The sequence below is a fragment of the Eucyclogobius newberryi genome, unplaced genomic scaffold (genome assembly GCF_026437365.1).
Source record: "Eucyclogobius newberryi isolate DKJ021-1_F unplaced genomic scaffold, fEucNew1.0.hap1 SCAF_1, whole genome shotgun sequence".
In the NCBI taxonomy this organism is placed as follows: Eukaryota; Metazoa; Chordata; class Actinopteri; order Gobiiformes; family Gobiidae; genus Eucyclogobius; species Eucyclogobius newberryi.
The window spans coordinates 41,395,864-41,411,858 of NW_027315723.1; the positions used below are offsets into that span (position 1 = coordinate 41,395,864).

The 15,995-nt window shown below is 42.5% G+C and overlaps 1 protein-coding gene across 1 annotated transcript; it reads right to left on the bottom strand.

The window, feature by feature from the left end:
- Window positions 1-4,766: 4,766 nt before the first annotated feature.
- Window positions 4,767-13,851, bottom strand: xkr5a (XK related 5a). The gene is made up of 7 exons (XM_072446617.1): window positions 13,561-13,851; window positions 11,483-11,666; window positions 10,539-10,723; window positions 9,782-9,994; window positions 8,171-8,340; window positions 7,034-7,145; window positions 4,767-5,727 (listed from the first exon to the last, which is right to left on the bottom strand). The coding sequence occupies exons 1-7, from the start codon at window positions 13,706-13,708 to the stop codon at window positions 4,799-4,801; spliced, it is 1,941 nt and encodes a 646-aa protein (XP_072302718.1). The 5' UTR covers window positions 13,709-13,851; the 3' UTR covers window positions 4,767-4,798.
- Between the last annotated feature and the right edge of the window lie 2,144 nt (window positions 13,852-15,995).

Sequence of the window (15,995 nt, forward strand, 5' to 3'; positions counted from 1 at the left end):
ACACATGGGGAAATTTCATTGTTGCAACGCAGGTAGATACAGAGGAAAAGAACAGATAACTTATAGAGGTTTAAAAAACACTATTAATAGAAGAACTCTTATAAACAAAACTCTTATAAACAAAAACTCCTATAGACAAAACCTCTCATTTTCTGATAAGGAATGGAGGGGAAAAATAAATAAATATAAAAATAAAATAAAATAAAAACAGCTAGCGTAAGATAATACTAATAATAATGGTAAAATAAACACAGTCAGTTATATGCACATGAATGTGACATTATTGCATGTGAGTACGACAGTAATTAGGACTTAAAAGTTAAGTACTGATCACAGTGCACTCCACACATTGTACTGTTCCTTATGCTTTCTTCCATATTTAATCTATTGTGTTGAAATATGGGGAAATAATGATCAAACTTCTATTCAAAAAGGGTAGTGCAGATCGTAGACAAGACTGGATACCCCAAACACACAAATGAAATGCAAGTTATTCAAAAAAATGTATGATCTAGTGAAATTCAATACTTCACAGTTTGTTTTTTAAAGCATTGCACAACTTGTTACCACCAAATATCCAAACATTATTTACACAAAGAGAGCAGTCATACAGTCTGAACCTGCAGGAGAAGCTCGTCTGTGTCAAGTTTAGAGCTGGAACTGAAGCAGTGTCAAAGCATTTTGACCCAAGTTAACCGTTACGTTTAACCCTGTTCACATTGTATGTATAGTAGTACCTTAACACTTGTGGTATGTATATATATTTTTTAAACACAGACATATAAGTGAGGATGGATTATGTACAAACCACCTGGTAATTATTGCTGAGGTACAATCCACAAAGAATCCAAACCTACTGGTCAGATGGGCACCTGGGTTTTGTACGTTTTTGACACAGTTTAGCAGTTTAAGGTAACTTGGAATATCCACCACCTGCTTGTCTCCATAATTATAGTATTTATTTGATTAAAAGGTCCCACAGTAGATGTACTTATTATATTAAATATCCTGAGAGCGAGGCTAGAGACTGTCAGTCTAAAGCAGGAAACGTTTATTTCCCGTGACGTTTGGCAATGCTTTCATTGTAGTAGTAGAGTATTATAACACTTAAAGACATAGATCAGACCACAAAGACTGAGCTGGAGGTGTCCCTATCTCCTATCTCCATGGAGACAAGCTGGTGACGTCACATAATACGTTTAATACCACACTGTAGGCAAAGCAAGAGCATCTCTATGGAGACAAGCAGGAAGTGAACCCCCAACCTGAAAAATAACATAGTGCACCTTTAAAACACTCACATCCGTGGAAAAGTGTGTGAAGTATTGCACAAGGACACGATACTATTAAGTACTTACAATGGAAGTGCAACCTCTGACCAACTGCTCGACCACCTGACCCTCTGCAACGTGTGATATTTACCTCCAGAGTCTGCTGTTTGTGGACAGTGACATCAGAGCTAAATTCTAACAAATAAGTCAATTAATTTAGTACTTCAGTCAGAATAGCGGCCTTTTATATTTTAGTACTTCCTTCAAACTGATTTTTAGCCTTTTTAGAAACATATTAACACAATTTCGAAGTCATAAAAAAGCACAACTCTTCACTGTTTGGTCACATCAAATATGTATGTTTTTATTGCTTGTTGGAGCCACCAGTGGCCTTAACACAGAGCAACATTTCACTGTTCATCTGCTCATACAGACAAGCCCTTTCACAACAAAACTAAATACTGTTTCAAAAGTTACAGTAGCAACTGTTTTATCATGTGGTGTCGTCAAATCAAACTATATATCATATTATAATACATTTGCATAAGAAAGTCAAACTATAAAATTGAAAAAAGAAACCGAGTAGAAAAACGTTATATGTATGCATGAACTTTACTGGGTGTTTTTCAAAATCCATAATAAAATATAAATAAATGTAGCGTTTCTTTAAAGGTGCCCTATGTAACTTTTCTGGTAAGGGTTTGCCACCTGCTTGTATCATGCTGTTGCTTTGAAACATTCAAGGCAATAAACGAATCTATCATTAAGACACGCAGGTGATGCTAACCAGGCCAAGTTACATGTCAGATCTGTGGAGAGGCGAGCCCGCAAAGCAATAACATCTCCATGGAGACACGCGGGTGACGGACCATCCACCAGAAAAGTTACAGTGCACCTTTAAGTTTCCACATTGGTTTGCAACATTATTACATATTAAAGATTGCTCATATTTTTTAAATACTCCTAATTACATTTCATTTCTCAAATAAAATCAGTCTGTCAAGTGCCTGAGACATGTTTTCACTAAACTCCAATTACATGGTCAACATGTAAATCATGACATTAAATTCCGTCAGTAACTTTACACAGCAATCAAAAGTCAAATCACTCGTCATACAAAAAATACACAGTTTTTATTATTATACCTCAATAAAAATAATAAAAACACAGCAAATGATGTATAGTACACATTGTGCTTTATATGCTCTGCTTTGCAACGCAATGATAAAAAGTCCAAAAATGTCACAAATAGCTTCACTATACTCTTAAGTGCTTTATGTATTATTCACATTATGTAGATTATAAATAAAACGCTTCCCGGTTCATTCATATTTGATTCCAACCTGACAAGAGCCAGAATTGCACAGTATAGTTAAAAACCTCTGCTACTAAATGAACTGAAATGTACATTATACATCTTTGTACACCATTGTGGCCTTTAATATCACATTAGTGTATTCCAGCATTTGAGCATCCTATCGCGAATGGTTCAGTTAGCATGTGCCCACAGTGTATAGGAAGTAGTAAGGGCCAGATCTACTCAGCTAAGCACCTCTATGTTCACTCGTTATTAGTAGATATGATCTGTCTTTGCTCTTACAGTGACAAGAGGTCTGGTCGTGTTTGTGTGGCCAGGCAAGTCGTCCCACTCCTACTGTCCGTCCTAAACCGGTCCAGAGGTCAGAGGCGTCCTAACCCCAAACCCTACACTTAAACATGTATATCTGTTCTTGAATACCTTGTTTCCAGCCTTTGATTATGTTCCGTTTGGCACCGAATGTGACAACTCAAATCCTTGTGTCAGACAGGTCCGGTGTAATACATAGGTAGATATGCTGTGAACCCCTCTGTCCCGTGTCCAGTGTCCAGTGCCCCGACAGGCCTGGCCCTTATAGACACACTGCTATATATTCTGACCTACTACATTTGCAAATAGAAAAAGCTGGTGCCATGTTTGGATATTAAGCTGCTGTCGTTCCCTGATTAAGTCATATACTGTACATACGAGGAGCAGAACGCCACGTCCGATTTAGGGCTGCACAATGTGATGCTAAGTGTACTAGTGGAATATCTGAGAATATTGAGGATTTGTGCTGTGCTTAAATAGTTGTAATTGTGTTTTGACTTGAATGAAAAGTTAGATTATTTCTTCATATTGTCTTTTATCTTGATCTTCATTTTGCCTTAAAGGTCCTTTATTTACTGCTAAACTGGCATTAAACCGTGCCATCAACATTTCCTCGGAAAAATCAAGCTGAAGTTGTGTTTTGGTTCATTCCATTCTGACATGATTCAATAATCCTGTTTATTTAGGCGCCCTCTTTTCAAGTTGAAGTCCTGAAAGTGTTATTCTGTGTTCACTCCATCGGTCTCATCCTTAACACTTCAACACTCACATTTACCAACTTTGAATCTAACTGCTACTATTTATTTATTTGTATTTATTTGCCTTACATTGTTTCACTAAAATACCAAACTAAAGTGTCAGATAGGACTTTTTGTAGAACATAGTTTAGGCCAGAATTTTGTTTACTGCAGTATTATCCTTCCATATTTTAAATCAAGCAATCAATATATACTTAAAGGGCCTATATTATGCATCATGTACGAGGTTTTATACTGCTATGGGACATTACTTTTACCACTGCAGGTCCACGACCATCGCACACAGACTGCTTATGTTTCACATTTAACACGAAAACCACATGGGACAAACGCGGAAAGGAAACAAATGCACACTTATTCTTCAGATATGTTTCTATCGCCAAATGAGTGCTCAGTAGCAGAGCAAGTTTAAAATAAGAGTCGAAAAGTGGAGGAACCAGGACAGAAGCACGTGGAGGGACAGCGGAGAGACAGAGGAGAGACAGAGAAGAGACAGAGGAGGGACAGATGAGAGACAGGAGGGACAGATGAGGGACAGAGGAGAGACAGGACAGACAGAGGAGAGAGACAGAGGAGGGACAGAGGAGGGACAGAGGAGAGACAGAGGAGGGACAGAGGAGGGACAGAGAAGGGACAGAGGAGGGACAGAGGAGAGACAGAGGAAAGACAGGACAGATAGAGAAGAGAGACAGAGGAGGGACAGAGGAGAGACAGAGGAGGGACAGAGGAGGGACAGAGGAGAGAGAGGAGGGACAGAGGAGGGACAGAGGAGGGACAGAGGAGGGACAGAGGAGGGACAGAGGCAGGCTGACCCACTCCTCTGCGTTTATCTGTTGCTCTAAACACGTCTGTCCCGCGAGATGTGGACACATTTCTGCAAACGTGGCACGGCTCTGCTACTCCCCAAACGGGCGTGCCCCCCACTTTGAGAAGCTCTGCCCTAGCCAGAGTAAACATTCAGGATTACAGAAAAATGTGTGTGAATGTATGAACTTTGATAAGGGAACGTTTTTTTTTGTTTTTTTTGCATAGGTCCTTTGACGGAAATTACACAAAAAATGTATATCGCTATTTTTGAATATGTTGTTGAATATAATTATGAATTATGTACATTTCATTTGATGCAGCCCTAACCTTCCAGCCTAAAACGTCTCGTCCGGGTCTCTGTGGGACATTATGAGCTGCCCGCGTGGTCCGGACAGGTGAGGGACACTGGACTCCATCAACGCCCCCGAGTCCAGTTTGGGGGAAGAGGTGCAGCGCGGTCCCACCCCCCTCCCCATCAGACAGCGCACATCCCTGTGAAGAGCCGGGTCGCTGGGGACGGAGTTCAGGTGCACCGCCTCCAGGCTCCCTCCCCCCCTGTCCAAGCGCGGGTTACTGGCGCTGCTCGGGGACTGCGGATCCGCGCTGAAGTATAACGTAGAACTCGATTCCGTCGGGCAAAAGTACGGCTCCGGACTGTCTCCAAAAACGGATTTCCCTTCCGGCGAGCTCCGTTTGAAATCCGACGTCGGCGTTTCCATTGGGCTCTCCATCTCCAAGCTGTCCTCCCGTCCGGTGGAAGAAGGCTCGCTCACGCTTTGAAACTCATCTTTGCAGTCCGACAGCGGCGCGATGCCTTTTTCGTTAGACTCGGACATGGAAATCCCCTCGCACGTCCCTCCCGCCGTGATCGTGAGACCCTCGTTGCTTTTAAAATGGTTGTACTCTTCCAAATCCAAAATGGCCGCCGCTCCTCCCGCGCCGTACGCTCTGTTGATTTTACCCAGGTCTCCGGTTTTGAGCGCCAGGCGGATGAGGAGCCAGTGGTGGTGGTAGCACGGGCACGAGCTGCTGGGTTTGACCCCGCAGGAGCCCGGGTGCTGGAAGAGAGTGCCAGCCACACCCGAAAGAGAGAAGCTCCCGTGATTCTGGATGGAGGGGGGAGGTAGGCTCTTGTCCCCCAGAGAGAAGGACGAGTCCCCCTGCTCGATGCACGTGCTGCCCATGTGGTGGCGCAGGCGGCCCTGGGAGATCTCCGTGGACTTGGGGTGGAGGAAGCGGTAGTAGACGAGGAGCGAGATGCCACCTGGAACGTAAAAGAAATGTACTTTAGCCATTCACAGTCACTTAAATGCTGTTACATACACAGTTACTTTTACTTGAGTAACATGAGGCTAAGACAGTAACATTGTCATGGTTTCAACACATAATCCAATGTTTTTGTTCTGATTTTTTGCACTTGAGCAGGTTTTGACGAGGAAAATTATGCAAAAAAGGTGTTGCAAAATTAATTGTACCAACACAACAGTTACACAATTACCGTACTTTCCGGATTATAAATTGCACATTTATAAATAGCTTTGGCCGGGATGCGACTTATACTTCGGAGCGACTTATATGTGATATTATTTGTTATTTTCCCACTGGCAGCCGCATTTCACATGACAACCGCAAGAGGGCACTCAAGGCTCTAAGTGACGCAGAAGAAGAATCAAAGAAGAACTTCCTCTACCTCCGGAGTTTGCAGAGTTGTTTAGAAGTGACACCGAGGTTGCGATTAACTGAGTAACAAGTGCAGTTATGTATGTAGAAGTAAAATCAGAACTTGTCAAAACTACTCACACTTTCGCAAACACTGCATCAAAATCGGGACTAAACTGAGGCTAATCCTGGAACTAAACCTGGAACCAAACCAAAGTCTTCCACAAGGACGATGAGGCATGAACGCAGCTTTCTCTTCAGCGCACGACTGTGAACTGAACTCTGTGTGGATGCATGTGCTTTTGATGTGCCTTTTATGTGGTGTTGAAGAACAGACCGCGGGCGCTGCTGTTTAGAAGCGACACAGAGGAACTTGGGGTAATACTGATGCTTTGGTAAACTTGTTGGCATGTTCTTTATGCTATAGTTTTCTGAACAACTGTTAATATGTTATGCTAATATACCAGACACTTACGACAGTTTGTTTTCTGTGCATCATGAAGCTGAAGGTGTTACGTTAGAGAACGAACAACATGGTGAACAGGTGTATGTATGCTAAGCTATTATTTTGAATTGCATTTCAAGATGTTCTTGGTCTTGGATTTTATCAAATAATTTCCCCCAAAAATGCGACTTATACTCCAGTGCGACTTATATATGTTTTTTTCTTCTCTATTACACATTTTTTGGCTGGTGCGACTTATACTCCAGTGCGACTTACATATGTTTTTTTCTTCTCTATTACACATTTTTTGGCTTGTGCGACTTATACTCGAGAGCGATTTATAATCCGGAAAGTACGGTAGCTCTAATTATTGGGTTCTCTGATCATTCTAGTCGACTGATTTGTACTTGACGTGTTTGTTATCATTAGATTGATATTGGATGTGTGTGCACATTTAGGGACTCACCCAGGAGGAAGCTGCAGAGGACCGTTGTGGGGAGGGTCATGTTGTCCCACGAGGCTTCACTGAGGAAATCGGACGCTGCCAGCACCAGAGTGGCATTCTCCACCAGCATAAACTGTGACACAACAAGCATCCATCAGCCCACAGCACACAGAGGACCACAGGGTGACTTTGAGGACGTATACAGAGTGTTCCTATGTCCGGCACATGGAGTCAGGGAGACATCTATGTACAGTACGGTAAAAGTAGAGCAAAAGAACGATGCAGTGGCAAAGCATATGCACAGATAACCGCAATGCCAAAAAATACATTAAAAAAACTCTTTGAATTGCTTTAAGAAGAACTGATACTAACTCAAATTGATGGTTGAGAATTATGTTTCTCTGTGCTGAGCCGTCAGTTTGCAGTGATGGATGATAATGCATAAGTCCACTATGTTGTAGTTACTAATGTTTTAATCAAGACCACACTAATAAAAGACCCAGATCGTTTAGGGTCAAGGTCAAGACAAGTTCAAGACTTTTAAAGGTTAAGACAGAGACAAGACATAGACCAAGGCCAAGCCCATCGAGACCAAATTGCAACCACTTCTGTATTTTTCTAAACAAAAAATGTATTTAACGGTGACAGATTTAGACTTCAAAATAAGCCAAACAAACTGTACTGTGCTTAAAGTCTCTCTGACCCTTTTTGGACCATCACCCACAGTTTGAGAACCGGGAGAGACAGACCCAGAGACACATCCAGAGACACATCTAGAGGAACACACAGAGACAAATCCAGAGAAACACCCAGAGACACGTCCAGAGACACGTCCAGAGACACGTCCAGAGACACATCCAGAGACACGCCCAAAGACACATCCAGAGACACACCCAGAGACACAGACACACCCACTCACTCTCCTCCATGCATGCATGAGTGAGTGACATGTGAATTTAACCAATAACAGTGAAGCATGAACAGTGAATAGATCTAGTTACATCATAAAAGCACAAAAAATCTATAGAATTGTGACCGCCCTTATTGACTGGTATAATTATGCACGTCCACTTGAAAGCGTTTGCAGAATAGGGCACGTGTAGCAGATGTACATAAGGCTAGATCTGAATGAATAAACTGAATGGTTACTGTCCATACAGCATAAAAGCTGGCCATGCGGAAGCGCGAGGGCCCGTCCTTCACATTGAGGAAGAGGAAGATGTGCACCAGGCCCAGCACAGCGTTAAAGCCCCTCCAGCACCAGGGGCCCGTGCTGATGTCCGGCTGCTGAGACACCAGCCAGAAGGAGGCGGTCAGCCAGTGGAAACCTTCAGGGGAAACAAGGACATAACATAAATATAAACAACACAAACTTTCATTTTAACAGACACTTTGAAACTGTAAACACACCCCCTGGTGGCAGTAGTGTGAAACCTTTAGGTTAGGTTAAACTCACATTCAGGTCACATTCCACACAACAGCCTGACACACATATTAGGACAACAACCAGCTGGTCTGCCCAAATGTTTCTTTTAGAAATGAGTTGCATTAGCATTTTCAGCAGAATAAGTTCAGTGAAGGGACACGAAGGGAGTCGCTCCTGTTTTTTCCTTAGGCAGTTGAAAGGAATAACCTTTGCAATGGGCTTCATTGAATCAAGGTTGGGAAAATGTTTTTACTTTTGGATGCTTAAGCATTGATCTTATACTTTTGTTTTGTAAGGTTAGAGTTAAGGGTGGAAAACAAGTAATTTTAGGGTTATGTCAATTCAGTTGATTATCTGTGAACTGAAACTAATTTGAATGAGTTTGGTGAAGGTGAAGGACAAAGAAAAAGGGACATTACGGTACTTATTTAAGTCTCCTCAAACATGTGAATGAAACAGAACACAACTGTGTGTTTTTAGATGACTTAGAAACCACATTCTAACACAGCTTTCTGACTGGCCCTGGTCCCACAGACCGGATCAACTTGGAGCTCTTCATCATGCGAGCAGCTGACTTCACCCAAACATCAATGTTTTCTAAATAAATATCCAAACTGTACCTGAATTATAATTTGTTTTAATATAAGACCGATCTCAGCAATTCACAACAAGACGTTTAGTCATTTCAGGTTGAGATGTGAAGCTAAAGCCAAAGTAAACGAGAAACAACTTCCACTTAATCACCAGCTTTTTTATGCATTCATTTAATGTTTTCTCGTCTCTTTATATCATGTGTTGAAATAATGTTTGTTGCATTACGCACTGGAAGTAAAATATTTTGACGTGACTGCAGTGCATCAATAAACAGGAAACAGTTGATGCATTTTGTGATTAAATGTGGCGGTTTAGCACGAGATCAGGTCAGTGTTTGGTGAGAAACTATTATTCTATCCATCCATCCATTTTCTACCGCTTGTTCCCTTTCGGGGTCGCGGGTGACTGGAGCCTATCCCATTGACTTCGGGCCTTAGGCGGGGTACATCCTGGACAGCGGCCAACTCGTCGCAGGGCCACTTTTATACACAGAAACTATTATTATTATCTGTTTATATCTGCTTTTTGCCGTCTTGTTGTTGTCTGCGTTCTCTTTTAATATAATAATCTTGTGTGCGTAGCTCCTCCTCAGCTAGACTGGAGCGATGAAGACTAGACCCCCTTTGGGTGGGAGGTAGTAACTTGTCCAGTACCTACTTCAGACCCTTCAAACAGCCCAGTACAGGTCACTCAAAACACTTTCAGACCCCTCCGCCCAGTACCGTGTCCGCGGACCCTTCAGCGCTCACCTGCCACTCCGCAGACCCACCAGCTGAAGACGCGGGCGAAGAACATGAGGCAGGTGACTCTGGCTGCGATCATGCCAAACCTCCAGAGCAGCTGACAGAGCAGAGCGGCCGGGGGCATGGCCAAGTGCCCCGGTCTGATGAGGCAACAGGCCCTGCTGAAGAGGACCAGAGCCCAGGAGAGGGACAGCACACACAGCCCACAGCAGAACGCCACTGGGGGAGAGAGACGAGGGAGAACATGGGGGGGACACACTTTAGGAATGGGCTTGTTCTGTTCAGATACTTTGCGTTGATCTCATACCTTTGTTTTGTACTGTTAAGAGTTAAGGGTGGAAAGTGATTTAGATAGTGAACTGAAACTAATTTGAATGAGTTTGGTGGTGGTGAAGTTTCAAGGGGAGATTAAATATTCAACTCTGCTCAAAAGTGTGAATGAAACAGAACAAACTATGGGTGTTTTGCGATCAGGAAACAGCATTATGACAGAGCCCATTATACATTACACAGCTTATTATAACAAATCTTAAATATAATCATGATAACTATGATACCTCCATTCCTTATTAGGAAATGAGAGGTTTTGTCTATAGGAGTTTTTGTTTATAAGAGTTCTTCTACCTGCGTTGCAAAAATGAAATTTCCCCATGTGTGGACAATAAAGGACTATCTTATCTTATCTTATGTTTGAATGAAACGCACGTTAACTTATCAAACTGCTGCCCTTATTCCACTGTAATAAAAGGAGTTGGATAAACACCTGGAGACATGATGCCCACGTCGGTCGACACCACCACATAAGCCTGGAGCAGACTCTGAGGCAGTGTCAGGACCAGAGCCTCCAGGAGCCAGAGGGCAGCCACGTCCGCCTGCTGCATCACCGCTGCTCCCAGGTCAGCCACCGAGTCCTGCATGTGCAGCACGGAGCGCATGCAGTCCCACAGCCTGCCACCAGGGGGAGACACACACACGAGGGGTGAGGAATCGTTCAAAATTACCAACTCTTTCCTGACTGAGACTGGAGTTCAGAATGTTGGTCTTTTGCGTGTTTTTTTTTTTTTTTACAAATGAAGTGTGTTAAAATGAAATTGTTGTCCATTCAATCGTATTCAAAGTAAATTGTATGTATTTTTGTTTTTGCTAAATACACATTATTCACTTCTTCACTCTGTATCATTTAACAATTAAAAGTAAAGAATGATATCATCATTTCCTGTTCAGAATATTCCAGATTTTTAAATTCAATTTGGACTCTAGGGAAAAGCAACATAAAGTACAAAACAATATATGACTGCACCAGTTCGGAATTATCCTGACTATTCAGCTATTCAACTAATTGTTTGACTATTTTAATTATTGCTAGTTGTGATCTGGACTATACAGGCTTTTAAAACTATAAAGAAGTTTTAAAACAAAGACAGCAGCGAATCATTATTTTTTTCTTTTAATCAATAGAACATCTAATTTTTGAATATTCTCTATCTAGAAGCCTTCAGTCAGCATATTTTTACCTTTATCGAGTTAAAATATATTTCAAAACTCTCAATGGACAGTAGGATTGACTAATAAACTAAGTGAAAAGATAATCACTGACAAATCAACACATGTTTGCACTATAATATAATTTATACGCGACACACATTTCTTTCCTTTTACCGCATGGTCATACTTCTTACAGTGGTATTCTTGTATTGTGTATTTTACCTCTTGAATATTCCCAGGTGCAGTATGTGTATGACGGAGAGGTAGCAGCGGCGGTTGTCCCCGTCGTCGTAGTACCACTTCATACTGAGCAGCTGGACCGCGGTGCCGGGCAGGAACAGGCCCAGCGTCAGGCCGGCCCACTGGCTCTCCTCATTCCACAGGTAGAAGCCCATGCAGTAGATCACTAACCACACACAAGGAGGAAAGAGAGGAGGAAAGAGAGGAGGAGAGGGAGGAATACGGGTTATTTTACAACGAAATCCATCCCAAATGTTTTTATTCTCTCGATCATTTTAGTCAGATGCTGAATTGACAATGAAAAGTGCATGTAAATGTCATGGCGCAGGTTCAAGTCTGACACATAGAATAAATTTTGCCTCTATTTATAACCGTTTAATTACTTTTCTATTACAAAAAGATGCTACACTTTACCCGTCGTTATGCAAACTACTTTTACCTGGATACGTGTAATCAAAAGGTCAGATTGGTGAAAGGAAAGTAAATAAAAACAAAAGACTGATGAGAAAAAATCAAAATAAATATACTTTTATACTGTGTTATTATGGTCAAATCTGCTGTTTTGAAGAAAAGTATATCGCCTAAAATAAGAAATGTATCAAAAGCTGCAAAGAAGATATACCGTTTTGTCATTTAAAAAGCAACATAACACTTTTGTACAGTCACTTTTTGTAACGTGCCTTGCGTGTGAATAGCTGATAACACGATAACATAGCATCGGAATTACTCCACTGTGTGACATCAATAAAGTTCAATCTTTTCCCATTTTATCTTGGTAATTGTAAAATCGATGAACAGGCTGCCAGCACATGACGTAATGGCTTAGAATAGGTATATGGGAAATGTGCTGCTGAACACTGAAAATACAGAGGTTTTGACCAGGTTCATGACAATATTTCTGTTATTACTGATCCTATTTCTCGTCTAATCTTTATTGTATTAAGTTTATAGAACTACCAACAGGTTCACAATCAGTCCAATTTCTTCTGGGGTGATTCATTCTTTAAAAATAGTGCCTTGCCTTCAGTGCATAGTAATTAATTGCCTTTCTACTCAAATTATTAATCACAAAACGGTACAATATATGAACCGACATGTGCACGGCGCTGTCCCGATGTAACGCGTATGTAACGACGGGCTTTACTTCCTGTGTCCCCTGCACTGGCGCCTTGACACCATCAGGGATCACACTCCGAACACTAGATCAAGGTTCACAGGTCAGAGGTCATTGCTTCAACATTTCTCCCCAGACTCTGCTCCTGCTGTGACCTCTGGATGCTTTCTGTCTTTTGCTGCAGAACAGGAAGTCTGATGTATGTGTATAAAAGAATAATGGAATGAATGAACGTTTATAGTCCTATTGCATAATACATGTAGACAAGGTGACACTGTCCACCTCCTCTTTGTCCTTCTCTTGTCCCATTGATCTGCTGCTGACTCAGGCCACTGCACCGGCCCCAGTCCGCCGCGTTTACAGCCGCACAGACCCCCGCAGAGCCCCACAGACCTCCACAGACCCCCACAGACCCCCGCAGACCACCACAGACCCCCGCAGAGCCCCACAGACCACCATAGACCACCACAGACCCCCGCAGAGCCCCACAGACCTCCAGAGACCCTCGCAGATCCCCACAGACCCCCGCAGAGCCCCACAGAGCCACGGTCAAATGGGAATGACAGTAAACATGTTAAACCTCTGTGTGTGAGTCAAGGGCGAAGGGGCTCTGACTGTCCACACTGAAGCTACAGGACGATGACAGAAGGAGCTCGTCATCTGGGAACAATGACCAGGGATGATTAAACTCACATAAATGGGCAACGAAAACTAAAAGTGTTTAAATGTGTGAAGAGGCTGGAGTGATGGGGGCATTTTAGGTCAATTGTCGTGAGCTTTAATTAACCTTTTAGCCTCTGCTGTCGAGGTAAGCTAGCATCAAACATCAGACCCACGAGCCCGTTAGCTCTGTGGTACGGGGCTAGCATGATGTCAGCCCTTCCCGTCAGACCGCGGTGTTTGGCCGCTTCTGTCGCGGTGAATCGAGCGAGGTTTGCCCACTTACGAGCGCTCCGTTCGGCCACAATGACCAGCGCAGACACGCCGAGCAGCAGCGCTTGGCACCAGGCGATCCAGCAGCCGCTCCGCCGCCGCCGCGTCGAGGACGGCATCCTGTGGGCCACCACCACCGTCCCAGCAGCGGCCCGGATCATGGAGCTCACTGGCGCAGCGCACACAGGGCCGGGGAACGGGGAGGGGACAGCGGGGACAGTGGCGCTCTCATCCAGGGCATCCTCCTTGTCTTCCTCGGGATCATTCCGGCTCGCATCCGCCCCCCCGCCTCCGCTCCGGCTCCGGCTCCAGAGCGTGTGGTCACGGGCCTGGGCTCTTAAAGCGGCAGCGCCGAGCGGTGGATGTGAAGTCCAGTTCAGCTAATGTGACAGTAACAACGCTTTTGTTATGTATGACACCTGGGGGCCCCACCCGGGGGCCTCTGGGGCCAGTGTCATGCAGAGAATGGGACCACAGAGCTTTTTCTGCTCAGAGTCACTCCATCAAGTTCATAAATGGTGCAACTTAAACAGTTAAAAACTCAAACATATGATTGGGAAAAAAGGCAATTTGTCTGATATAAATGGTGTTAATAATGTTGTATCACCCACATGTGGGGCCACATTTTTAAACACTGGTTGGGAGGTTAATACCTTCTTGTGTGGACATGCAAAGCGTGCATTTTCCACATACAGGCCATGTTCTACCAACAAGGTCTACTGATGGTGATTGTACATAATGAAAATGCTTGGCGTGTCAGTGGTTCTCAAAGTTTTCACAGCCTAAAAGTCTAAAAACAAACTATTCCATGTCTAAAGTTCATCTCAACCTGCTTTATAGTTGTGTAGATCTATACACCATTGTACTAGTTCTTAACAAGGACTAACCCAAAATAGGGCAAACCAATGTCTATTAAATTGAATCTAAATTTAGCTAATATTTGAACTGCTTTTCTATGTCATAAAGTATTTTATACTGGAAAGAGAACACAGAATGCCCACAAATGGTGCGCAATCGTTACTAGAAGTACAATTTCTTGAAAACTTTACTCAGGTGTTTCACTACTCACACACCCACCTGTGTTTATATACTCACAAAGACACATCACAAAGTCTCAGTGAAATATGAAATATGACTCATCTTGAGCTGCATCTGCTCAGAAGTCCTGACTCAGCTCTGCTCTTCTCACTTTGCATCAGGACGGAAAGTGCAGGGTAAAATTCTCATTAACCTTTCGTTGAGTATATTTATTAAACATCTGTTGACATTTGCATTTCCAGTGTAAATGAATGTGCAACTTTCACATTCACAAGTATAACTCATTTGGCAGTTCTTTCAAACCATGATGTAAAGGTTGTTGTTTATGCACTGGAGACAGTCCTGCCCAATAAGGTGCTGTTGATGGTTGGCCCACAAACTGAAAGGTAGCCAGTTCAAACCCTGACCAACTGTTGTCATGCATATCAAGACTCCTTCTCCAACCTGCCCCTTCCACTGCAAAAAGACAGATTTAAATATTATTTGATACATAAACTGCTGCTCACAGGCCAAATGTGGCCCTCAGTCTGTCTGGTGAATGAATGTATTTTTATAATCATAATATCAAACATTTAGTGAATCCCATTGAAGTTTTACACCCGAATCAAAGTCACTCTAGCCTCTGCTAAATACACAATTCAATATTGAGCCCTTTTCTATTGCCTTGTTTAGTTTAATTGTGTGTTTCATCAGCGTTTTGGCTCTTTATTTTTTGAAAGTTTGGACTCTCCAATTTAAAGTACAACAGCTTTTTAAAAGTTATGTATAAGCAAGAAAGTAGGACATGTACTTTATAGGTCAATGTTGGAAACAAAAAATATAAAATATAATAATTTATTTTCAAACATAGTGGGAACTATATTACATGTCCCTTAAAATAATCCAACAGCGAATACAATACATCTTAAAGCAGCATACTGTGCCAAAAGAACTGGAGACAAGCAGGAGGAGGCTCCTCCAGGTCAAGTCCGAGTCAGGTTTGTGGAGATGCAAGCTGTAAGGATTCATGTGCAATGTTCAGTGCAAAAGCAAACAACCTGATTATAATATCATGTATTTATTTTGGTATATTTAAAAACTTAAATATATTAATTACAAGTAAAACTGTATGTAACTTTAAAAAGTTATATACTGTTTTACTGATTACATCACATTTTGAGTTAAGTTTTTTTTTGCAATAAAAAACACTTTTGAATACATGAAAGATCAGTTCAATGCTTGACATCACAGGCAAAGCCCTAACGTTTCCATGTGACAAACAGGTGACAGATTCTCCTCCAGAAAGTGAGTGCAAGTTCCAGTGAAGTGCTTGTTCAAGCCTGAACGGCGGTTGACATTTGCATTTCCCTTGTTTATGACTGTGCTTGTTTCACATTCACAGGTTTAACCCATTTGTCAGCACTTTCAACC